The sequence below is a fragment of the Nannobrachium achirus genome (assembly GCF_963921795.1).
Source record: "Nannobrachium achirus genome assembly, chromosome: 12".
NCBI lineage: Eukaryota > Metazoa > Chordata > Actinopteri > Myctophiformes > Myctophidae > Nannobrachium > Nannobrachium achirus.
Window position 1 is genome coordinate 19,341,089 of NC_137832.1, and position 23,863 is coordinate 19,364,951.

Here is a 23,863-nt window from a genome sequence, read left to right on the forward strand (position 1 = left end):
TCAAGGACGATGATATACGAAAGAAGATGTATTGTACACTTAAATAAAGTCACTGTGTTACTTCGTAAAAACTAAGGCTTTAATATATAACAAAATAAATAAAGACAGCCCAAAATACTGTACATAATATACAAATTAGAAATCAAATGTCATCTGTGTAGTACTGCAAGGCCTAATTAATTTCCAGTAGACAGAATTCAGCTCAGCAGTTGCACTATAAGTTCCTTTGTGTTTATAAGAGTTTGAAAACAAAAAGTGTCAGAACTGGAAACAGCCAGGATGTGTTTCCTCCTGTAGACATGACGGTCATTCTTCTCCTTCACCACTTTCCACTTCATCTTCAGAAACCTCTTCTTTCACTAAGCTCACAGAGCATTTCAGTATTTCTTCGCGAAGCTTTCGCTTTTCTCCTGCAAATGGAGAAAGGGAGGAATTAAAAGTGCTACCAGGAGATTGGTAATTTGATCATACAATGTCTCATGTACCACATATGACAGGCATGAAATCATCCCAAACTAGACAAAACTAAGTAAATAATTGAACATGCTAGATCCATTTAAGTAATTAGGAAATTGCAGTATGTATGAATAAAATTACAGAACAATCTACCTTCGCTTTTACATTGAGGGAGCATTCTATGGAGCTGCTGGGTATTGTATCGGACTAGAAACTTCTGACATGTTCTGATTGTTCCTGGGGAAAAGAATAGCATAGAACTGGTGACTAGATGGGACAGGGCTGGAGTCAGTAAATGTGTAAAGTTATCAACAATGCCGAAATGACCAACTCTTCATGCTGAACCTTTAATAACAGGGTTCCCACACATCTTTACCAATTAATTTCCAAAACCTTTCCAAAGCTTTTCCAGAATATTTAACCCGGTTTCCAGGACTATATAACAATAATTCAGCTCAATAACGAGTCGCTTACTCCTATGACCAAAGACAGGTATTGTATGCCAGTGGTTCTCAACCTTTTCAGGTTGTGACACCCGAAATAATCATAATTTGACCTGGGGACTCTGGCACCCTGACGAGCACTAAGAGTTGAGGAATTTTGTATATGTTCTATTGTGAAAATAGCCGATCTACATGCTCACAACGCCTCTTATTTTCACAGTTTCTGCCTGTAATATTTGACAATTTGGCCAATGTTTGATTTGTCATTTCAGAGGTATTAACAAAATCATTCCAGGACCCTTGATCAATTCCAAAACTTTTCCAGTACTGGAAAAATATTTTTCTAATTTCAAAATATTTCCAGGAATTTCATGACCGTGGGAACCCTGTAATAAATAACAATAGTGCAGTAGAGACAATTCTATAAATATCTCTCTCTTACCTCCCACATGCAAACAGTTCAGGAAACATGGTCCTAGACTTTCAATACTGGTGACAAAAGGCAATGCAGACCAGAGAAGTCTGTAATAGCTTTTGGCGCAGCGCAGGAATACCATTCCAGTTTTGTTATTAATATATTTCACTGCGGAAATATAATAGAGAGGAAAAACAAATTAACAAAGTTAGGTGACATACATTTAAAGTGGAATGACATTCAATCGGGCACTTTGTAGTAGTAGAAATCGGCTCAGTCTGGGTTACTGGTCTTTAGGTGATTTCAGAATTTGATGGATATTTTTTATATATTTAATAACAGTGGATTTTTGTTTTTGCCTAATACTATAAGGAGCATTTCTTTTTACAGCAATAAATTGACTTACAATTGCTGTACGCATGGTGTGGTCTGGCTAGCTGCAAATAGCAACTAGATTTTTGACGGTGCCAAACCGCGCTAGCGTTTGACCAAGTGTGTTTGTCTGTCTATGTACGTATGCATGTACTGTATGTAGTACAGCCTCAACAGCTGCAATACCCCTGGGTGACTACCTTCAAGTGGCACTGTTGAGCAGCCTTGAAGTGAAGTGATACTGTGCAGTACACACACACACACACACACACACACACACGTGGGCACCTGGACAAGTGGCCACCAAAGGCACCGCTCACGTCACATTGGGTGTGATTTTTTAAACACGTTGAAGCTAGAGTTGCAACACCAACTATTGACAACCCATACATTCAAACAGAAAAGTGTTATCTGATTGTATTAACTCATTTAGTGCCACCCTAGTCACCACTAGAGGGCGCCCAGTGGCCATAGAAAATCCCATAGAGATATGCTGGTATATGCAGAAGCCCTGCAGCCATGACTTGCCTGAACACTTTCCTTTGTGCATGTACAGGAAGAGGATGAAGTTAGCTTGAAGTTAGCTATTGGCTACCAAGCATTTTAGAAGCCTTATTTTCGTCAACTTAGCCATGATTAAACCTTGCACACCTCATGCATGGGAAAAAAACAGAGAAGAATGAGCTCTAAAAAATCCAATGCAATCCTGGATTGCATTGGAGTGGATTTGTGCAGTTTGTTCACAGCTTTCAAACAAAAAAATCCGATTGGAAATCCGTTCAGGCATTCTTGAGATAATCGCCATTATGTTTTACATGTTATGTAAACAAACATGGCTGCCCTGTATGTTAGATGGGGTTGTATGGGGGTGGAACATGCAAAATCGCGATTGAAATCATGTTCACTAGATTTGATGGGGTCCAAAAAAAAAAATTCAAATTTTTTTTTTTTTTTTAATATCCCTAACTAGTTCGGGATAGGCACTCTGGGATGCGATAATATATCCCGAACTAATTCGGGATAGGCACTCAATGAGTTAAACAACGTTAAACTCACCAACATTGCATCTGTACGTCGAAAGGCTTAAATTATCCTCATTTGCAAAGTGTTTAATGAAAATCCATCGTAGACATGTTATGAGCTACTTTCTGTCAAGAAAATCCGTTCAGGTTATTATTAAGTGTTGTACTTTGGAAGCGCTCGTTTTTATTGTTTTTCTAGATTGATAATCCTTTGCATTTGTTGTATTGTACTGACATATTATCTTGCTTATTATATTAATTTGGATTAAAAGCGTCTGCTAAATGCCTAAATTGAAAATTGTTTTCAACTAGAATATCGCCCGCCTTTGGCGGGCGAATCCTAGAGTTCGCACGCTTCGCGTGCTCACATGCACAACTGCTCCAAGCCATGTTGCCCACAAAAAGCACTGTTTCTTCATGTATTTTGAGTGTGTGTGTGCCCCCTGTGCAGCTGACCCCCCCCCCCTTCCCTCTTGTAACCTGAGACTCTCTCTCTCTCTCTCTCTCTCTCTCTCTCTCTCCTCTCTCTCTCTCTCTCTCTCTCTCTCTCTCTCTCTCTCTCTCCCTGTGCAGCTGACCCCCCCCCCCCTTCCCTCTTGTAACCTGAGACTCTCTCTCTCTCTCTTGCTCTCTAGCGAATGAGCGGACGGCATAGGGTTGTGGGCGGTATTCCTTACGTCCTGACGACTACCTATGCGACTACCTATGAGTTGAAGTCGATGTAAAGGGGGCGTGAATGGGCTTGGAAGTGGGATGCGGCAATAGGAGGAATGTAATATTAGATAACACGTCCCGCTGCCTCCTGCATTGTGTATAATTTGAAAACAGGTAGTACCCAGACCTTGGGTGATTTCCCATGAGTGCTTCCAAACTCCAACACTTAGAAAAATAATCACCTGCTTGAAATTTCTTTACAGAAAATAGCTCATAACATGTTGGTGGATTTTTATGAAACACTTTGCAGATAAGGTTCAATCTTTTCATATAGCTACAATGTTGTTAAGTATAAGTCGTTTAATACAATCAGACAGCACTTTTCTGTTTGGATGTATGGGCTGTCAATGGTTGGTGTGGCAACATATTTAAAAAACATCTAGAGTTGCAAATTGCCTGGCATGGTCTGGCATGGAGTTTTGTTAATCCACGTTAATCCACTCCATTCCCATTCCAACCTGTTCATAGATTCCATATATTGTTTGACAGCACAATTATCAGTGTATGTTGGATTCATGTGAATTTGTGTTTGAACTGTCAATACTTAATACACTTGACCTTTCACTCTGTACTTAGTCTGCTATTTTTCCCCAATACACCAAAGCTCTTGCCAAAAGTAGAAAATGTACAAGCTTACAAAGCGCGTTGTGAGTTTGTAGATATTCTATTTTTGGCTAGATTTCTCAGAATATGGACACTAGGATTCAAGTGGTTTAATTTAATTTCAAAGATTTGGAGGACCCCCTGCAGTAATCTGAGGAGACCCTAGGGATCCCGGACCCCCTGTTGAAGACCCTTGGCATAAATAGAATGATTTTTTTCTTCCCAAGTTGAAGTTACCATTGAATCCAATGTTGCAATGTGCTGCTCCATAGTCACCGTGAGCCCGTTCCACCGCTCCCCTCACCGCACGAGCGATGGCGCCTTCACGAAGCAGCAACAAGCTGTTACGCTTTGACTTTGGCACGTTCACTTCGCACAGCAAATACCTGCGAGAGTCAGAATGTAAAATGTTTAGCACCCACATATATAACAACAAAACGTAGCCTAAATGTAGCACGTTTTTACCTCGACTTCACCCGCACCATGTTTATCTTTTTCTTCTTCTTCACGGGACACTTCCGGCACCTACACAACGCACACAAGACTGCATATCTGCAACACACTATGGTGCATTGGCGCCCCCTCTGGAAATATAATAATGGGTAATAATAATAATAACTAGAAAGATTGATTGATTGATTGATTGATTGATTGATTGATTGATTGATTGAAGACTTTATTAGAAGTTTGCATAGGAAAAGGTACAGTTTCATGACGGTACAGTTCACTGGTACAATGTCTACTAAAAGGAGATCCATGAAAAGACTAAGCTTATTTCCACAGGAAACCATTTAAGTATCTCATATAACATTGAATGACAGACGAATTGCATTCTATGAATAGAATAGATGCAATTGAAAAGTGCAAGTGTGGTTTCCATAACGCGAGTCACACTTGCAAATGTAATTCGTCTCACCATTTGAATTTTCCCCGTTCAAGTCAACGGGGGAAATTGATTCACTATTATACATTAATGGCCATGGCATCCGTGATCATGCATCATGCCATCAATATTAAGGCAGCCCACATCATGGAATGTCCATAAAAGTAGGCTAGGCTAAAAGTAGGTTAAGGGACCCACAAATGGTCACGACACAGTGTTTGGGAAACAGTGACACAATATAACATAACATTAACAAGTCCAAAACTACATCAAGCCTCTCAGCCCAAACGCACCCCCAAATCGTAACTATGGCAACCGCCAGCGTTTACAGCCAATCACAACTTTCTTGTCCCCGTACACGTTTTACGCCATCTTGAAATTTCATCCGCAGTTTGTTTCTGGATTCAACCAAAAACAAATAGCCCAAACTTTCTTCCTTTGCCACGGTAGCTGTTATGAACGGTTCACGAAACAAGACGGCTCCCGCAGGTAAAGGACAGTCGGATACAGATTTCGCCCAAGCTACGAATCCAAGGGATCGAAAATCTGGTGGAGGAATGCTAAAGAAACTCAAATCGAGACGTAATCAATCGGATAAATGGCCTGTTGTTACAGAGGATCAACTCAGGGCGTTAGGAAAAGATATCACACCAGACAATGTCCTCGGTCTTCGTGCTGTTACTCAGGGTTTGTACCCAGATCTTTGATTTCGACAGTATCAAATCATGCAGGGTATTACAGGCATTTACGTTGGTGTTGCATTTATTGTCTTTTGAGTTTTTACACATAGTGTTCTTTTCTTCCCTTTTCTAGATTATCTTTGCAAGCCTGAAGATAATGTGTTCAACGTTGACTTTACGCGTTTCAAGATCAGAGATCTTGAGACGGGAACGGTGTTGTTTGAGATCGCCAAACCTCCTAACTGTGGTAAGTCACTGTGCAGCGTGCTTTGCCTTTCCGAAATTAAAATATAAGATAGTACTTGCTACAGAGAGCCACAGGTCTGTTGATAAGAATAACTCTTGGGAGCCCTAATGGATATCAATGGAAGTGCATCCCCCCTCCTATGGCTAATTCAGATTCACTTTATTGCCACTACTAGAATGCACTGGTATGTGAAAAATGTAGGCCTGGAAGGCTGGAAGCTCCACGATCATTGATTAATGTACAATTAATCAATATGTATTTAACAAAGAATCCCTGAAGCCAGAACAAGGCAGAGAAATAGGAGTCAAACCATCCATAGCTGTACCATCAAGATTAGACTGACCTACACTAGATTAACATGAATAATTAAAGTGTGTCGTATTCACCTTCAAAGAGCTGTATTAAACAAACGTTCTATTTATTTTTATTTATTTATGGGAGCAACCTGTGAAGTACACAAAGGTGTAACACATTTGAATATAATGTGGAGCTTGCACATGCCTATCACACCATGTTTATGAGCTGGTGTGTAAAAAGTGTCCTCATTTGATGCTCTTATCATTCTGGAGTATCATGTCCTTATAGTCTTAATTGTTGAAGATGATTTCATTGAATTTAACCAATTTAATATAACTGCTACTAATCATAGTATATAAGTGGGATCAGTTTGCTGATTGTTATACATTGTCATTTGAAAAGTCTTACAGAGATATTATTTGATTTACAATTTAGGTATTTAATATGAATGTTTAGATAAATATAACTTATTCATATTTCTCAACATTTTCTCCATAATTGCAGATGAAATATAATATTTAGATTGTATTTAGACTATTTTGAAATCAGACCCCAGTAAACACTTGTGGGCTATTTATTAGATCCTGTGGTGGAAGAAGAGGAGAGTGCTGATGTAGATGCCAGCGCTGGGCGTTTTGTTCGTTATCAGTTTACACCGGCCTTCCTAAAGCTGCGTACTGTTGGTGCAACGTAAGTAACCACGTTGAAATGGTTTGAAGTCATTTGAGAGTACTGGAGAGAATTGGAGCATTTTATTGTCAGCTTGCTGTTCTGTAATATTTTGTGAATTAACTTTTCTTCTTTTTTTCCCCCTTTTTTTTACACAAACACTCAGGGTGGAGTTCACAGTGGGAGACCAGCCTATTAACAGCTTTCGGATGATTGAGAGGCATTATTTCCAGGGGCGTCTTCTTAAGAACTTTGACTTTGACTTCGGCTTCTGCATTCCTAACAGTCGCAACACGTGTGAGCACATTTATGAGTTTCCACAGCTCCCGGAGGACCTCAGTGAGTTCTATTCTACTTATGGCTGCCGATAATTTTCTTTTTCTACCTGTAAGTGCATCATTTTCACAAAGCTGCTATTTTCTTTCTTTCCCTTACATGACTTCTGTCTTTGCAGTTCTACAAATGGTAGCGCACCCATACGAGACCAGATCAGACAGCTTCTACTTTGTGGACAACAAATTAATCATGCACAACAAGGCAGACTATGCCTACAACGGGGGCCAGTAATGCTTGAAGACAACATTCAAGTGCAATACATCACTCCATCACAGGGGTTTGATCTGTCTGGATCACGACAACCCGAAAGCTTTTTGGGGAACAGAAGTGTTTTGTTTTTGGCTTGTTTTCATTTTTTTCAGTGGACATTCCTATGAACTTGACAACATTCTTTGGAAATGTCAGACCACATCTGCGTCCACAAGGAGTTATTCGTGCATTGTTACCTCATGCTCTAAAGTTTTTGGGACCCACAGTAATGTAACTCAAATAGTTCTGTGATATATTTATACAAAATCATTTTTGCACCGTCTGCTGTTATGACATGTTCTACAGTGTGTATCTTCTGCAACTGCTTGAATACCGTTGCCTTAAATTCTCCATCTCTTCGGAGTAGTGACACTTTGGATTATAAGATCTCTCATTGCAAGTCATTTTATTTTTTTATGTTGCGAGTTATCTTACTTGAGTTAATTAGAGGCCACTTATGGATGGTAGATTCTTATTGACAGTCTTTACAGTCGACAGCAGACATTTACCTTCAGTGGCCTAGTTATTGGGTATATTCTATTAACATTAGTCGCTGGTTTGGACCTACACTAATTCAAGAACAGCTTAAATTCTTTGATGCCTTAACTTAACTGGCAACAGTACCAGAAATGTCCCACAGTGATGTTAGACTGTAGATGCCTGATATTTGGCCCAACCGTTACACACTTCAACTGCCTCATTATAGCTGTTATTACTCAAAGTGCAAAGGCTGAGGGACCCTTTTTTTTTGTTGATTGTTACAACGTTCACGGCAAACCATTCTTCCATGACAAAGCCAGGAGAGTGACCATTTCTGACCTCATCGAGTCAGTGTGCACCTGGTGCTGACAATTAGAGCACTCTTAGTTACTTGAGTCACAAGCGTTTACCCATGTAGGTTTTATCTGTTACTTAATTTCTCAGACCACTGCCTTATTACTCACTTTCGGTAGGAGCAATCCATAGCTATAAGACAGTTTGATAAATCTTGTAAATGTATCATTGATTGTATCTTCTGCTCAGGGACGTGCTGGCCCCCTGATTCAGCCCGGGAAAAAGAGTTGTAGAGGCCCTCATTGCGCGCTATAGAGAGATCTCTCTCTCTATAGCACTGCTGCTGCTACTCAAAGATTTGCCATTTTAGATCATGACAAGTGACAAGCCAGTGGGTCAATTACGTGAGTTACATTTCGTCGTTGTCGGGTGGAAACCTTGTATGTCCAAAACCGTTTGTTTTGTATTTATCATTTTAAAAATGATTTAAACTAGTGAAAACGTCCGATCCGCTGTAGATCTGCTGTTTTCACTACTTTTGTGAGACGGCCTTGTATGATGAAGCAGGGCTTTGCTTTGCGAAAAAAATGTACAAATTTGAAACTTGGAGATACGAGGTTTCTGTCTGACAGTGATGATTTACTTTGTTGGCCACCCAGCCCGCAAAATGGAACGATTTTTTTCCTTATGGCCGGCCTGGACCGGCCGGGAATGAACCGGCCGTTCGGGAGTTGTCCCACTTTTCCCAATGGCCAGCACGTCCCTGCTTCTGCTTTGAGCTCAGCTCTGTAGTTTCCTGCCCATACAGTAATTCAACAGATATGACAGGACAACAGAGCTTCTCTTAGTGCTTCAAAGTGAGTCTGTGACAGATTATAAATAAGGGAGTATGGAGATGCAACAGTTACCTGATCTGGTCAGTCTTCCAGTCATTGTTTAAAACCCATTTAGACCGGGTATGCATTATTGCGTATTATTATTTTATGCTTTAACTATTAAAAAATTGCAGCTCAAACTCACAGCACGGCACCGAGTGCCGCGCTGCAAGCTTGTAGATCTGCTTTTTTGAAAAACATGTTTCTACGTCAGTGGTTCTCAAACCTTTTCATGTCAAGGACCCCTAGAATTAAATGTATTTGGCCGCCGACCCGTCTCTAAATATTTTGTATCAGGGACCCCCCCAAAGAAGCAAATATTTGAGTTACAAATGATCACTTTAAAAATTAGATATTCAAAGATTTGCACAGATTTTCATGATTTTTCAAAAATAGCATATCTACAAGCTAGTGCAGCGCTGCGAGCTTGTATATCTGCTATTTTTCAATAGCGAAAGCATTAAATAATTCTATTCTTTACTTGTAATATCCTTGTGTCCTATTAAAATGCACTATTCAGTACGAATGCTAATTCCAGAGATAAACATCTTGTCTTAAGCACTCAATAAGGTATGATAACCTGCCATGCTCCCAGGTATGAAGCAACACATGTCCCGTAGCTTACAGAAAGACATTTCATAAATGTGTGGTTTTACAAGTTCAACATATGGCCCACCAGGCTTCCAGGTGAAGGATTATATATTTAAATAAAAATGAAAAGTATTTTGTAAATCCCGTTTTAGAAAGGTGTTCTATAAATGCAGTTTGAAAAGGTCCATTGATTGACCACCTGACCAGGTAATGATGGAAGATGGTTATCATTCTATGATCAGTACATGATTGCATCAGTCCTCATTATTTACACTTGTCAGAATACTATATCCTAAATAGTGGGTAGTAAAGTACTGTGACCTCACCATCCATGACTGTGACCTAGCTAATTAGGCAATGGGTGTATAATTTGTACCCTTAGTATGACTGCATGTACACTGCTTCGTTAGAAGGATTTGTGATGTGCACAGTACTGTTTCGCTATTGGCAAAACACAGCAAAACTGTTATGCACAAACAGATTGTTGTTTTTTTATTCCAAAGGGTTCTGATATGAATTAATCTGTTTTGTGATTGAAATGTGAAATAAGAAAAAAAAAATCACGTGAAGGGTTTTTTGTGTTCATTAAGGTTTCAAACCCAAAGTGCATTGTTGTTTTCTATTGGTATCTGGATCTCTTTGCAGCTGGTATCTACATGAAAAGACAATATATACACATATTGGCCTTATGGTGATGCTCAAGTGGCACCACAAGGCTTTGGGATTATAACTATCTGTAGAAACATTTGCTATTTCCCTTGATACATTGGGTCAGGAGAACACATCTACTGTATATACTTGACTAGGCAATTTGTTTTTTGCAATGGCAGATGGTGTCTGGTTTCCAGGCTAGTCCACGTCCACCTCAATAGATTTTACACCATTTAGAATTTTCTGAAAATCTTCATTGACATCGACAGGAAAGTGCCATTTTGATTGAAGACTTTATTAGAAGTTTGCATAGGAAAAGGTACAGTTTCATGCCATGGTGTTTCAATAAATAATGGGTCTACTCCAAAGTCTTAAGGGTATCTTCAAATAGGGGGTCCTTGATATGAAAAGGTTTGTGAACCAGTGGCGCACAGTCTACTCACCTCAACACCCAGAACTGGCGCGAGTTCATGAGGAATCAGGGCCCGAACAAGTCTACCTTCTGTAGAAGACACATAATTGGTATATTTAAGGTGCTATGTCATGAACATTGCCTGTTGTTTGGTTGGCAGTAACGGTTGATTGAAGTATTTATTAGAATATTGCACAGAATGTCAGCTCTGTAGTTTACCAAAATACTCACAGGAGGCAGTACTACCCTCACAGCTAATTTATACTGTATCAAACTACAACATTGACATTAACCACATTAACCATTAATCCCTATTTTGGCTATGTCTTCATAAGCAATTTTAATTTAAAAAATAAGTTAGAAAAATAATCAACGCGTCACATTGCAACTTGTGAGCTTGTGGGTAGCTATCTTTGCAATTTGTTTGTAGGCCTATAGCAAGAGTGTATAGCAGTGTTTCTCAAACTTTCTCATTTCAAGGTCTCCCCTTTACTCTGACAGCGTTCAAATGGAACAGGTTCATTTGGACCCCACTAAAGGAACCCACAGAGTCCCTGGAATCCACTTTGCGAACCCCTGGTGTATAGGGCTTAAGTTAGGTTTTATGTTGACACATCTTGTGTATTTTTAGTTGAAAATACATTTGTGTCATATAGGTCGTTCAACAAAGTATAAATTAGCCTGTGTGCCATGACATTAACATGAGGAGACTGTGACAGCCAGGACGCATTACAACCACTAACAACCAACGTCACTGGCAAGCATATGAATATGACAGTATAATATATTTGTCATACTCATCATTTGAACATTTTCTGTACATAATAAACAAAAGGTTGTGTCTTTTACCTCTCTCACACAAACGCACTTGTTAGTTAGATATTTACCAGTAAGACTCCCTAATCGGGAGATAAGCGACCGTTGGTCGCTTATCTCCACAAATAGGCCAAAAGTTTGTTTTACCAATTATTACACTCTATGTGAACATTTACATCAACAAATCCCAAGTACTATGCAGAACGACCCATTTCAAGTTTTTAATGTACAACAATATTTAGAAAATAGGTCTACAAGCTGACAGTCCTCGTCCCTTATATTCCCATAGGTTATATGGAGATCTCAGTGTTTGTCAGTCCTTGTTCATTTATGCCCATATATGGACATCTCTATATCTACTGTAACAGTCCTTGTCCCTTTATGCCCATATATGGAGATCTCTTAACTGTAAGTCCTTGTCCCTTTTATGCCCATATATGGATATTCCTGATGTCATCAGTATATGAACATATATGGGCTTTCTGATATGCCCATATATGGAGATCTCTTAACTGTAAGCCCTTGTCCCTTTTATGCCCATATATGGATATCCCTGATGTCATCCGTATATGCCCATATATGGGCTTTCTAATATGCCCATATATGGAGATCTCTGTATCTCCATATATGGGTATAAAAGGATACTTCAGGTCTGACATCAGGTTTGTTTATATTGGGTTGCTAGGTTTGACATCACAAACTCTATGGGCCATCTGACCTAGAAATCTATATTTGGGCATAGATGACTCATCGTGACCTCATCACACGTCGACCGCACGTGTGACGTGCGGTCGACCGCACGTGTGACCGACGGACGGCCGGTGGAGGTTTTCATACTAAACTGCAACCTTACGGTCGCAACAACATGACATATAGTGTGTGCCAGCGGCTACGTCATTGTAGTCCTTAGCGGCCATCTTTTGGGACAATGCTTTACTCCAATCAGAACACCTGTGTAAGGCTTTGTTTACCCAAGAAATGGCCGCTCTTAGAACTACATTTGGCACACCCTATAGCGATTGAGCTTGGAGATCAGTTGTGAGCTGTAGATATAAACCCAATCCCATGATGTGTAGCGAGCTTGTAGATTAGATTTTGTATTATTTAATACATCAAATGTTTTTGACTTGTTTTGAAAATGTTCACCTTTAATGATGCCTGTATGCCAGAGTTCAAGTGGTTAACTAGTACTTCATAATGTCACTCTGCTGCCCAATGCATTTCACAACAGAAAGCTAAACACCGCCCCCTTGTGGTCTCAACATGACAGTAGTAAACGACAAGCTGTCCAACCATGCACACTGAAAGACAGAGACACACTTCTGGACCGGTTTAAGTGAACATTAAAGACAGAGACACATTCTGGACCGTGATTAAAGACAGAGATACACCCTGGACAGTATTGAATGGACACTATAAAGACAGATACACTCTAGAGTCTAGACAGTGTTAAGTGGATATCAAAGACAGACATACTCTGGACACTGCTGAATGACATTTAGTGTGAATACTATCAAGAGCAGGGCAGGAATTTCAGGGAGGCCACGGAGGCCATGGACGTTGTTGCCCCTCAGTGTGGCCTTGTGCCCCTCAAACAATATGGCATGCCCTGATGCCACAGTGGCCTTAATGCCCCAGCTGACTGTACCACTTTGTCCTCTGTCTCTTTCTAGTCAAATTATGTAGACATCAGTGTCTCTTTCTTGTCATGTATACAGTGACTTTTGTTGTCCCCATCTTTAAACCAATCCAGTAACTTTGATTGGTGCAGGGCCGAGCACGGATCAGATTGTAAACACTATTTATTTATTTCACTGCAGAAATGTAGGCTACTTCTTGAGAATGCGGCGGGGTTTAATGCAAAGTCTATGGATGCTTTTCCCACTGCGTCAGGATGCTGAGCAAGCAAAAAGCGAAGCCTCCAAGTTGAGAAAACGTGATCCTTGATGCAGTTTTAGATATGAAATTGGGGCTGACAATTAAACAAGACATACAGTACATCTATCCCCACTATTGTGATAGAGAGCAGGCATAGCTCATGGTGCTTCATGTGGCCCAGGAGAGCTAATTAATAAAAACAAAAAACCTTATTTGAATTGAATATTTGTATTGGTCACAATGAGTAACAACACAAGTACAGTAGTTAAAATGCAGCACAGCACCGGTACAGTTAGACATCCTGCCCTACAGGAACATCCCAATAAGGCCTTTTACAGTCTTGTTTACTGTAGCCTACATTCGAAGTCCTTGGCACTCGATTTACAGACACAGCAATAGTAACAAAACAAAATTTGTTGCAAAAATAAATAAACACTATTATGTTCAGTGGAGGGGAAACGAGGGGGGGGGGGCGTTAGGCAGGGGGGGGGGGGGGGGTTCTCACTTCTCGCCTGTCTTATGGGAGAAAGTGATGAATACCTATGCCTCTGGCGTCCGGAAAGGTGAATTTTCAGGGCAGCCTTGAAGGGGCCCAGCGAGCTACAGTACATGTCTTAAGGGAAACAGTCAAGCACCTTTCATGACATGAAAAGCTGCTCTGCTCAGCCAGGAGAAATGATAAATAGAGACAACCATTGCTTGTCTCTGGTAGCTTGTTTGTATCCACAAGGTTCCAACATCCCATCGTGCATTGCGCAGAAATTGGACGGAGCTTCCGGAGCCACAGCCGAGTGTGATCTACAAGCTCACAGCGGCTGCATCTGCGACGCAACGTGAGCTTGTATGTCTGCGGTTAACCGGAAGTGTGGTGCAGTGTGGTGCAAAACATATTCTTCAGTAAATTCCCGCGGAAAGAGCTGGATAGAAAGTATTCATTTGAAGTAATAAATAGATCATGTGATGTGAAGTTGCTCAATCTTGATTCATTTCACATCCACACTTGCTACTTAAAATCTTTGTTATCAATATTTGATACTTCCATATACAGTTCCATTCTTAACTCATTAGCAGACACAAATACTGACACAGGCTGTCATACCTCACAGACACGTGCCACACTGCCCATTTTCCTGAAATGTAGTTGTACACACTGACTTAATTTAAGTCAGATTAAGATTTAATCAATGCTGGTGTTAAGATTTAATCAATGCTGGTGTTAAGATTTAATCAATGCTGGTGTTAATTCAGTGTAATGCAGTTAACTATCACAGACTGCATAATGTTTCTATTAATTAACAAGGGCTCACAATTGTTTGTCTTACTAGCATAACAACAACTTTTCATATTTTTTTTAATAATTAAAATTATCATTAGGCTCTTACAATTTTCCTGTCTTTCAAGAGATTACATGTTTACGCCTAATATATTTTCATGAATGAAGATTTGTCTCTATCAGGTTCAACAGATACTGTATGTGGAAGATGGGTTCATCTAGTTTCAATAATATGCACTTCTTAAATCTTTTATAGGCTATACCATCAAAACTTCTGGTCTATGCACAAAAGGTTATAGTGTAACTGAATGTGCGAACATGCTTCTGCGTATAAAGGTCAAGTTCCAAATCCTTTCTTTTAAGATACAACAGGTGCACATTTTGTTGTGTTGATAGATATCACAATTGTATACATTATGCTTTGCACATAGGCCTACTGTATCACCCATTAGAATTCACGTTTACTGGAGCTTGTAGCCACACTTTAAATCACTCTGTAGATTGTAGCTAATCGATGTGGCAAACTCATTATTCCATCATCACTCAAAATTGTATTACATCTGGGACAATGCTGCCAGCAAGGCCAAAGTAGCTTATTTGTAACAAGTAAGAGGACACGTACAGGGGCGTCTACTTGTTTTCTACAGCAGATAGAGATGACTCTATGCTGTGCCACTTCTCACTTGTCCACAACCTTATTATCTTCATAATGTGTCTTTTCTGCTCTCTCTCTCTCACTCTGTCTTGCCTCTCTTGGTTAAAGGTCTCTATCAAGGTCAAAGGCATCCTGATCCTACCCATTATACTGTATTTATATCTTATACGTCTTATCTGACATCATACAACATAATTTACACACATTTAAATGATTTAATTTGAAATAGAATTAGTCTACTTTACAAATACATTGATCAACTAAGCATTCAGGGTCAGGCTCTACTAAGTCAAACAGTTCCAAATAGGCCTGGTGTTTCCTCTGTCGAGGCAAGTTCAGAATGACAGTTTATACAGGATAGTTTTACTATACCTATAAATATTTGCTGCAGTGACATTGTGTTTAAACATTTACATACAGTATATGCGAGAACATCTGCAGGAACACAAAAGGTAAAAATACATCAAGCCAGCTGGCAGGACCAAGTGTGGAGAAGAGGGGTCACAGGTGCAGCGCACAACTTGGTTGGTGAGTTGGTGAGACGAAGGAGAGCTCCAGGCAGGAATAACCCCACAGTACTGGAGAACTCTACGCACCTGTGTCACCTCAAGACCTCAGGAGGGACCCACCCAATGGCCTCCCCAGAGGAGCCTCTTGTTGGAAAAAAATAGAGCGGAGAGGGGAGTTTAGCCTTGGCCAGGAGGAGGAGATGGGCAAACACCTGATGATCGATGGTTACCGCCTGAAGACATCAAGTTTTCCTGGCCAAGGCTACATTCACCAAACGTGAATGGAGGAGAAGCATCGCTAGATGTAATTATAATCATACAGAAAGTAGCTTTTCTAATCTTTAAAGTACATTGTTAAAGAAAACACTCAATACAACACACAATATGTAGCCTAAATGTCTGCTCAATAAAAGCCACCAGGGTAACCCTAACCATATATGACATAAAAACAACACTGTCTGTCAGTTACAGTATTTGACATAAAATGATTAAATAGGATTAGACCTAACTTGGGCTAAATGATTTACTGACTTTAAAGTCTTTCACTCCAGTCTTTCATTCAGGAGATAAGAAGGTAACGTCTTATGCTCCGGCCAGGCCGCAGCGCTCGTGCTCCCTTCCCCAACTGCACTCGTCTGTCTCTGCCAGGCCCAATTCTTGCCAGTCAGTGGAAAGAAATGTTCAATGGGGGCTTAATAATGTCAACGAAAAAAAAAGAAAGCCAACCTTTGTTAATATTTTAGGTGTGTCACTGGTTAATACTTGCATAGTTCATAAACCTAAATGTATCACAGCCGTTAATATAATTAGTTGTAGCAGTGTTTCTTACATCACAGTGTACAATAAGACCAGAATTATGCAGCCAGTCATGTCTTTCATCTGAACTGGAAAAAGAACTACAAAATCAGCCTATTGGGTTTCATGTCCCTTATAAGAGTTATTTGCAATTGTATGCTTTCAGTATATAAACATTCACTTTTACCACAAAGTAATGCTGACTTATATGGACAAAGCTAATGAGCATGCACATTTAATGTTTGACAATTAGTCGTTACCAAATGAAATGTGGCACTGAGTTTGAAATGCACTGATGCTTTTATTGCAACATTTTGCATAGAGTGTACATACTGAGGGTCAGTCAAAGTAAGCAACATATAACAAGGCATAAAACAAATAAAAATACACTTGACCATTTGGTGATCTATGGGATTTTTTTTTGTCTTCACTGAAACGGCATTATCTCACCCTCCCTCAATTGGAGAAGTCTACTGGAGAAATAAGAAACGGACTATCCACAAATAAAGCGTCACAATGCTCTTTTCTGTCAAAGGCACCAATGAGGTCATTTGTCTCAACCATAGCAGCCCTGACAAGTTCTAAAACCAGATCAATACTAACTCAAAATATTATTTTTAACGGTACATTTTAACAGTACATGTTTACCTGGGATTACAGAATATTAGCCAAAACAGAGAGTTTGAAAGCATCCTGTCACCATCTTTAAGAGATAAGCATTGAGTCATTCAGTGTTGAGCAACGTCCAGATTTCAACAGTTTGAGTATAGAAGTAGAGCATGGGACAGAATGTATTTACCTGTAAATTTTTTGAGCTGTCAAATACTGAATGAAATATTGTTAAAATAACCATGGAACATGACCATAGTCAAACCCAAAACAAATCACGAGGCACCAATGAGGTCACTGTCACAAACACAGCAGCTCTGACCATTTCTAAAACCACATTGAAAACCACTATAAATTTACCTTCCAGAATATTAGCCAAAACTGAGAGTGTGAAATCACCTTTAAGTAAGGGAAGAACATTTAGGATATTAAGCAGGACAGCAGACTCAAATTACAAATATCTTTCTTCATATTTTTACAAGCTGTAAACAAAAATGTTCAGTCAATCATACAAGGCAAAGTCAGGCTTCTAATCCATTCATTTACCGTTAAGGGGGCTCAGCGGGGCTGTTTAACGGGAGGGGTAGGATTGAACAATGTGGATCAAAAAGCCCCAAAAAGCCAATTGTGTCCTTCATGCTCTGTGCCAACACAGCTGAATAAAGGGATTTGCAGTGGTCAACTTCTGGGCTTTTGCTTGTAAAATCCTGCTCAGACGGGAGGGGTTGCAGAAACCGGAACGACACCTTCTGGGCCGGTCTCACCATCTCCCTCCAGAGGTCCATCCATCGGTGGATCTCCATCTACACTTGTCCTCCTCCAGTCTGGGAGAACAATGTGACATTGATATGAGCAAGTCAGTCATAAAGATGACAAACCCTTTCTTCTAAGACATGTCTTTGGTGAAAGTCAACAAGCTTACTGTTTTCAAAGCATAGTAAGGAGAATTCAGAAACATTACCTGCTGAGACACCATCTCCACGGTCACAGCCTGGTACGTCTTCTTCTCTGTGAGCCTGAGTAGAGAGAGTAAAGGAAATCGACCGTTGTTTAGAGACAAAAGATTAACAAACACGGATAATATGTCTCCATAAGAATATAAATTGAAACACTGCACCTGCGAATTATCACTGCCAAACCAAAGTAGATCAGAGCCCAGACAACAAGCAGGGACATCAATTGGAAGAAAAATTCCTTTTCTGGAACTGGATCGAGACGGATGACAGAACATTTGTCGCTCAGTGATCAGTGATTAAGCTACAGTAAAGTCTAATGAAACAAACTGGTCACAATTCCCAGCAGATCAGTACTCACATTTCTCGATCACAGTGACATCAGCAAAAGAGCTCAGCGTCTTTTTGCCATGTTTCGCAGTACACCTGTAGCGTCCAGAATGCTCTCCTGTCACAGAGGGGATTTCCAGGATGGCGGTCTGCGTTCCATTCCCCAGCACAATGTCATATCCTGCTTGGGTCCAAGTCACGAAAGAGGGAGAGGAGCTCTGAGCCTGAGTGGTGGAAATCGTGATCGATCAGTAATAATAAATAAAGGTGCTTTAACACATGAGTGAACAGGGGAGATGTTACATTCTGCCATGAGCACAAGCTATCTGACCATAGTAGTTATGTTACAAGGACAAGCCGTAAACAATAGGCCTCGTTATCAGGCCTAGGAGAGACCATCTTGGCTCTAACATAGGGGTCTTCAACATTTTCAGGCCAAGGACCCCTTAGTTGAGAGAGAGATGAAGCAGCTACCCCCACAACCTGTTCATATATTCCATATAGTTTCAATGTTTGACAGCATGATCATCAGTGTATTTTGGATTCATGTCAATTTGTGTTTTCAGATATTTAACCACTGGAAACGTCAATACTTAATAAACCTTTGACCTTTCACTCTGTACTTAGTGTTGTCTTTTTTCCCTCTACACCAAGGCATTGTGAGCTTGTAGATCGGCTATTTTTGGCTAAAGTTCTCAGAATATGGACACTATAGAGTTCAATATAGTTTAATATAAAAAAAGGGGGAAAAAGGTTCTATCACTCAGTTTTGGAGGACCCCCTAGGGGTCCGGGACCCCCTGTTGAAGGCGCCTGCTCTAACATTGTGATCTATAATGTATGATAGGGCACAGAGATTAACCACATAATGTACTGTATATAATGTCACATAACCAATCATAATAACGTTACAATAACAGAATATTATTTCTTCCTCACCTGACAGGTCAGGTTCAGGGTGTGTCCTCCTTCCACTGTAGTTTGGCCACTGATCACAGGTGGCTCCAGGGACTCCATGACTGTAAACACACATGCAACAATTTGTTGTCTTTTCTCTAAACAAGTGGCTTCTGACCAAGGGTCCAGAACACAACCAGTATTGTTTCAAATGGGTTCATTTGGTTACATGTGTACAATCTTCAGAGTTATCGCTGTGATTAAGCTATGATACACATTGTTAATGAAGAAACTGTCCACAATTCCCTCAAAACAGATACTTACCGGTACATTTGTTCATCACTGTCACATCAGCAACAGACGTCAGGCTGTTGGTGATGTTATGAGCGGTGCAGCGATATCGCCCAGAATGGTCTGTTGTCACGTTTGTGATGGTGAGGGTTGTGCTCTGCGTTCCGGTCACCAAAGGGATGTGAGAAGATCCTTCAGCCCATACCACGACAGAGGGAGGGTCACTCTCAGCATCACAGCTCAATGTCAGGGTCTCTCCTTCCATCATGGTGGTTTTGCCGGTGATTTGGGGCTGGGCCAGGCCTAGTGGAACAGCAAACACACATACAACAATGTGTTTTATTTTCTCTAAACAAGGGGGTTTTGACCAGAGATCCAAAACCCTAAAAGTCATGTTCTAAATGAGTAAATGTGGTTACATTTGTACAATGTGAAGTTATTTAATTAACAATATTTAATTCATACCTGTAACTTTGATGAGCATTCGGCGACGAAAATAAATTTGTAAAGAACATACATTCTAGAAGGAACCTACAGTAAATGTAATGACCAGAGGAGGATTGCTGAGAAAATATGTGTGTGAGTGCGTGTGCGTGCGTGCGTGCGTTTGTGTGTTGTATATCACAAAAAGAAGATATTACCTTTTGTGCCAATCACCATGGATATGATGATGACTTTCATCAAGGCAGGACCCCACATGGCCAACTTCAATCAGCACAGTCAGTCTAGTAGAGAGGAGAGGAGAGGAGAGGAGAGGAGAGGAGAGGAGAGGAGAGGGTGTTAAATGACAATGTGAGATATTTCCTCAGTTCTGTGAATATGTGCTGTTCTGTGTTTACTGGTGCTGTACAGGGTTATGCCACAGTGAGGCGCTACAGTGCCACAGTTCCAGTGCCTTGCCAAGAACCATTAGCCAAGCATGTATTCCCCATAAACTTTGCTGTAGCCCTATTTTTTTTGAGCAGTTCATTTGCAGGTTGAGACAGACAGGAAAGTGAGCCTTTGGAACTTGAGTTTTTTTAAGTGTGCTTTTTGTTTTGTTTGGATAATTGTGGTGTTGTCTGTTGTTTCTTTTTTGGAGTTCTTAAAGGAGTAGTGCACCCACAAAATGACGTTTTTCTATTGATTACTCATGCCATGGATACTTGAGTTCAATAATATTTCTAGTTTTTTATCGGATTCCTAAGACAATAATTTGATTACAATAAATGTACCCCCATTGATTCCGGATGGGGACCCGAATGAAGTTTTGGGTCCCCATCCAGAATCAATGGGGGTAAATTTACTAAAATCATTTTTTTTGTTTGTTTTAAGAATGTGACAAATACAAAACAATATTATTGAACTCAAGTTATGTGTAGATCAGCTATTTTCACAATTTCTGCCTCTAATATTTGACAATTTGGCGGGTTTTTAATTTGTCAAGTCCTTCAATTGTCATTTTAGAAATGTGCATGTACCCTCTTGTTTACTGTTGAGTGAGAAAACAACGTTGCACATTGAGTTAATCAACTGAGGACCCCCAAGTCCCCAACACGATTTGGGGGTGCCGTCGTCAGGTTGAACACCACTGCACTAGACCACTGATCCCCTTGATAAACGTTTTCTCTGGCACTGGGACACCAATCTACAATGTTTGATTGATTGAAGACTTTATTAGAAGTTTGCATAGAAAAAAGTAGTTTCATGACGGTACAGTTCACTAGTACAAGGTCAACTAAAAAGACATCCTAGGAATTAAGCACTTGGCTTATTTACACAGGAAACCATTGAAGTATCTCATATAACATTGAATGACAGACGGATAGAACACAGTAGGCTACTACTATGCAGTAGATAGGCCTATGGTTAGGCGAAAAATAAAATAAACAAACAGAGACTAATAATGTAAAATCATTTATTTCACATAGAGTACTCAAATGGAACCATGCAAATGGATCCTTACCGTCGGATCCAGTAATAGAGTATTCTACCACACACCTGTGCAAAGACCAACACCAGATCTGCCAGTAATTGTAGCGGGAGTAGCGGTTAGCTCTGTTAGCATCTATGGTTAGCATCTGTTAACGGTTAGCTTAGCATCAGCTGGGTAGGCGTGTCAAATATTCCTGTTGCTGACGTGGCAATAACACGGACGACGCGCTCATTGGACGAGCGTTTGCCTGCGGCTTCACGCACGACGCGCTCATAGGCGGACGCGCGTTTTTTGAAACGGCCAATGCGCGACAACGCGCGTCGGGTATAAATAAACGGAGTTTTAATTTTAAGCTGATCGTCATTCAGTGTTGGAGGAGCATCGAGACTACTTCACTGGATCACCACTGCCTTTCAGCAGCTTCACAATTCAAGTTCACTCACTGCCTTTTAGCAGCTTTAGAATTCATTGACACTTCGGTCATTTTCTCCCCCTAGTGGCGATACAAAGAAGGACTGCTAGAGAACTCTGATTAACAGTCTTCGTGGAGTTCAACATTATTCTGGACAACATGGCTGCACTTGCAGAGCGTTCATACGTTGCCAGCAACAACAAGGCGGCTAACGACGACGACAAGGAAAACAGACCACAACAACTGACCATTGGCGCTTGTGTGGGTCACATCAGAGTCCTCCCAGGGGTCTGGGACAATTCGAGGATCAAACTGGCTGCACACTGCGTCAACATCCCGTCAGGACTGTCGAAGGGCAAGCTGCCACAGTGGGAGACAGTCCAAGGCACGCCTAGGAGAAGAAAGAGGTTAGCCACCTGCGACGTAGACACACTAAAATGCGAGACTGGAGATGACACCACCGCAAAGCTCCTGAAAGTGACCGCTGTTACCCAGTCAAAGCCGGACAGAGTTGAGGCCCCTCCTCGAGTCGCTCCTTTGACTGTTCCAGACATTGATGCAGGGGACTCGGACATGCCTGAGCTATGTTCTGATTATGTCAAAGACATTTATGCACATCTAATGGAGCTCGAGGTACAGCAGGCTGTGCGACCCGGCTACATGCAGGGCTACAAAATAACGCCACGCATGCGAGCTATCCTAATCAACTGGCTGATCACGGTTCATTACACATTCCAGCTGCTGCAGGAAACGCTGTATCTCACAGTTGCTATCTTGGATCGTTTTCTGCAAGTTCAGCCTGTTTCACGAGAGAAGCTCCAGCTTGTCGGTGTCACTGCGATGCTGCTGGCCTCAAAGTACGAGGAGACCCGGAGTATTGCTGCCCCAGGGGTACAGGACTTTGCTAACATCACCGACAACACCTACACAACCGCTCAGATTAAACAGACGGAGCGGATCATATTGAGGTCCCTCAACTTTGACCTGGGACGCCCGCTGCCGTTGCACTTCCTCAGGAGAGCTTCCAAGGCTGCAGACTGTACTGTGGAGGGACACACGCTGGCCAAGTATCTGATGGAGTTGACTCTCCTTGACTACAACTTGGTTCACTACCGGCCCTCTGAGATCGCTGCTGCCTCCCTCTGCCTCTCCCAGCTGCTGCTGGATGGCCTGCCGTGGACTCCTACAGAGCAGTACTACACGAGATACGACGAGGCTCACCTAAAGCCAATCGTGCAGCACATTGCCCATATCTTAGTTGTTGTCAACGAGGGGAAGACATCGTTCCAGACTGTGAGGAACAAATACTCACAGAGCATGTTGATGAACATTGCCCACATTCCTGAGCTGCAGTCGCCTGCTGTGTTAAGAACCTGGCTGCTGCTTCTGCTGGACATCTCCCCTGATGTGCAATAGTGATGCTGTGTTGTTGTACATAGTGGTCTCATTTGTAAATGTCTGTTGTACATATTGTGGTCTCATTTGTAAATATCTGTGTAAATTCTGTAAATATCCATGTCTATTCATATTAAATTATTCATTCATTCATGTGTGTATATATATATATATATATTCAATATGCATTCATTAAATCATTAATTCATTAAAACGTGTTATTGTTTATGCAGCCTTTTCAGTTTCTATTTACCAAGGGTTTTTTCTTCTGACACTTTGCTCTAAATGGTGTGACTTGATTAATAATGTCTAAAGTGCCATCTATCCACACCTGAGACTTATGTCTGGGTTAAATGACTAAATACATTTTCTTTTCAGTCTGTTCATTACTCACATGGGTTTCTGCTGGGATTATTATTTATTTATAAAGCTAGCCTTGTTAAATGT

At 40.8% G+C, this 23,863-nt stretch overlaps 5 protein-coding genes across 5 annotated transcripts in view; 3 read left to right on the forward strand and 2 right to left on the reverse strand.

The window, feature by feature from the left end:
• Positions 1-23,863, forward strand: part of LOC308296273 (RNA-binding protein Musashi homolog 1-like) — a gene marked incomplete at both ends in the record, with an annotated part of 340,664 nt that overhangs the window by 168,017 nt on the left and 148,784 nt on the right. The window lies entirely within an intron of this gene.
• pop5 (POP5 homolog, ribonuclease P/MRP subunit) lies at positions 116-4,510 on the reverse strand (the record flags this gene model as incomplete). The annotated part of the gene is made up of 5 exons (XM_080739264.1): positions 116-410; positions 610-693; positions 1,342-1,482; positions 4,263-4,411; positions 4,491-4,510. The coding sequence occupies 5 exons, from the start codon at positions 4,508-4,510 to the stop codon at positions 307-309; spliced, it is 498 nt and encodes a 165-aa protein (XP_080595390.1). The 3' UTR covers positions 116-306.
• On the forward strand, positions 5,282-7,657 carry unc119b (unc-119 lipid binding chaperone B). The gene is made up of 5 exons (XM_080739518.1): positions 5,282-5,595; positions 5,722-5,835; positions 6,714-6,822; positions 6,968-7,140; positions 7,256-7,657. The coding sequence occupies exons 1-5, from the start codon at positions 5,364-5,366 to the stop codon at positions 7,366-7,368; spliced, it is 741 nt and encodes a 246-aa protein (XP_080595644.1). The 5' UTR covers positions 5,282-5,363; the 3' UTR covers positions 7,369-7,657.
• Positions 17,059-20,419, reverse strand: LOC308295126 (uncharacterized protein). The gene is made up of 6 exons (XM_080738112.1): positions 20,336-20,419; positions 19,446-19,525; positions 18,539-18,731; positions 18,342-18,429; positions 18,186-18,240; positions 17,059-18,048 (listed from the first exon to the last, which is right to left on the reverse strand). The coding sequence occupies exons 1-6, from the start codon at positions 20,391-20,393 to the stop codon at positions 18,028-18,030; spliced, it is 495 nt and encodes a 164-aa protein (XP_080594238.1). The 5' UTR covers positions 20,394-20,419; the 3' UTR covers positions 17,059-18,027.
• On the forward strand, positions 22,181-23,437 carry LOC308295448 (G2/mitotic-specific cyclin-B2-like; the record flags this gene model as incomplete). Its single annotated transcript, XM_080738500.1, has 1 exon — positions 22,181-23,437. One exon carries the CDS (start codon positions 22,181-22,183, stop codon positions 23,435-23,437), a length of 1,257 nt encoding a protein of 418 aa, XP_080594626.1.

Coding starts and splice junctions, on each gene's coding strand:
- LOC308295126 (XM_080738112.1), bottom strand. CDS start 20,393: ATGTGGGGTCCTGCCTTGATGAAAGTCATCATCATATCCATGGTGATT. Junction 19,526..20,335: donor CATGGTGATTGGCACAAAAG/GTAATATCTTCT, acceptor GTGTGTTTACAG/TCATGGAGTCCCTGGAGCCA. Junction 18,732..19,445: donor CCCTGAACCTGACCTGTCAG/GTGAGGAAGAAA, acceptor TCCACCACTCAG/GCTCAGAGCTCCTCTCCCTC.
- unc119b (XM_080739518.1), top strand. CDS start 5,364: ATGAACGGTTCACGAAACAAGACGGCTCCCGCAGGTAAAGGACAGTCG. Junction 5,596..5,721: donor TCTTCGTGCTGTTACTCAGG/GTTTGTACCCAG, acceptor TCCCTTTTCTAG/ATTATCTTTGCAAGCCTGAA. Junction 6,823..6,967: donor CTGCGTACTGTTGGTGCAAC/GTAAGTAACCAC, acceptor ACAAACACTCAG/GGTGGAGTTCACAGTGGGAG.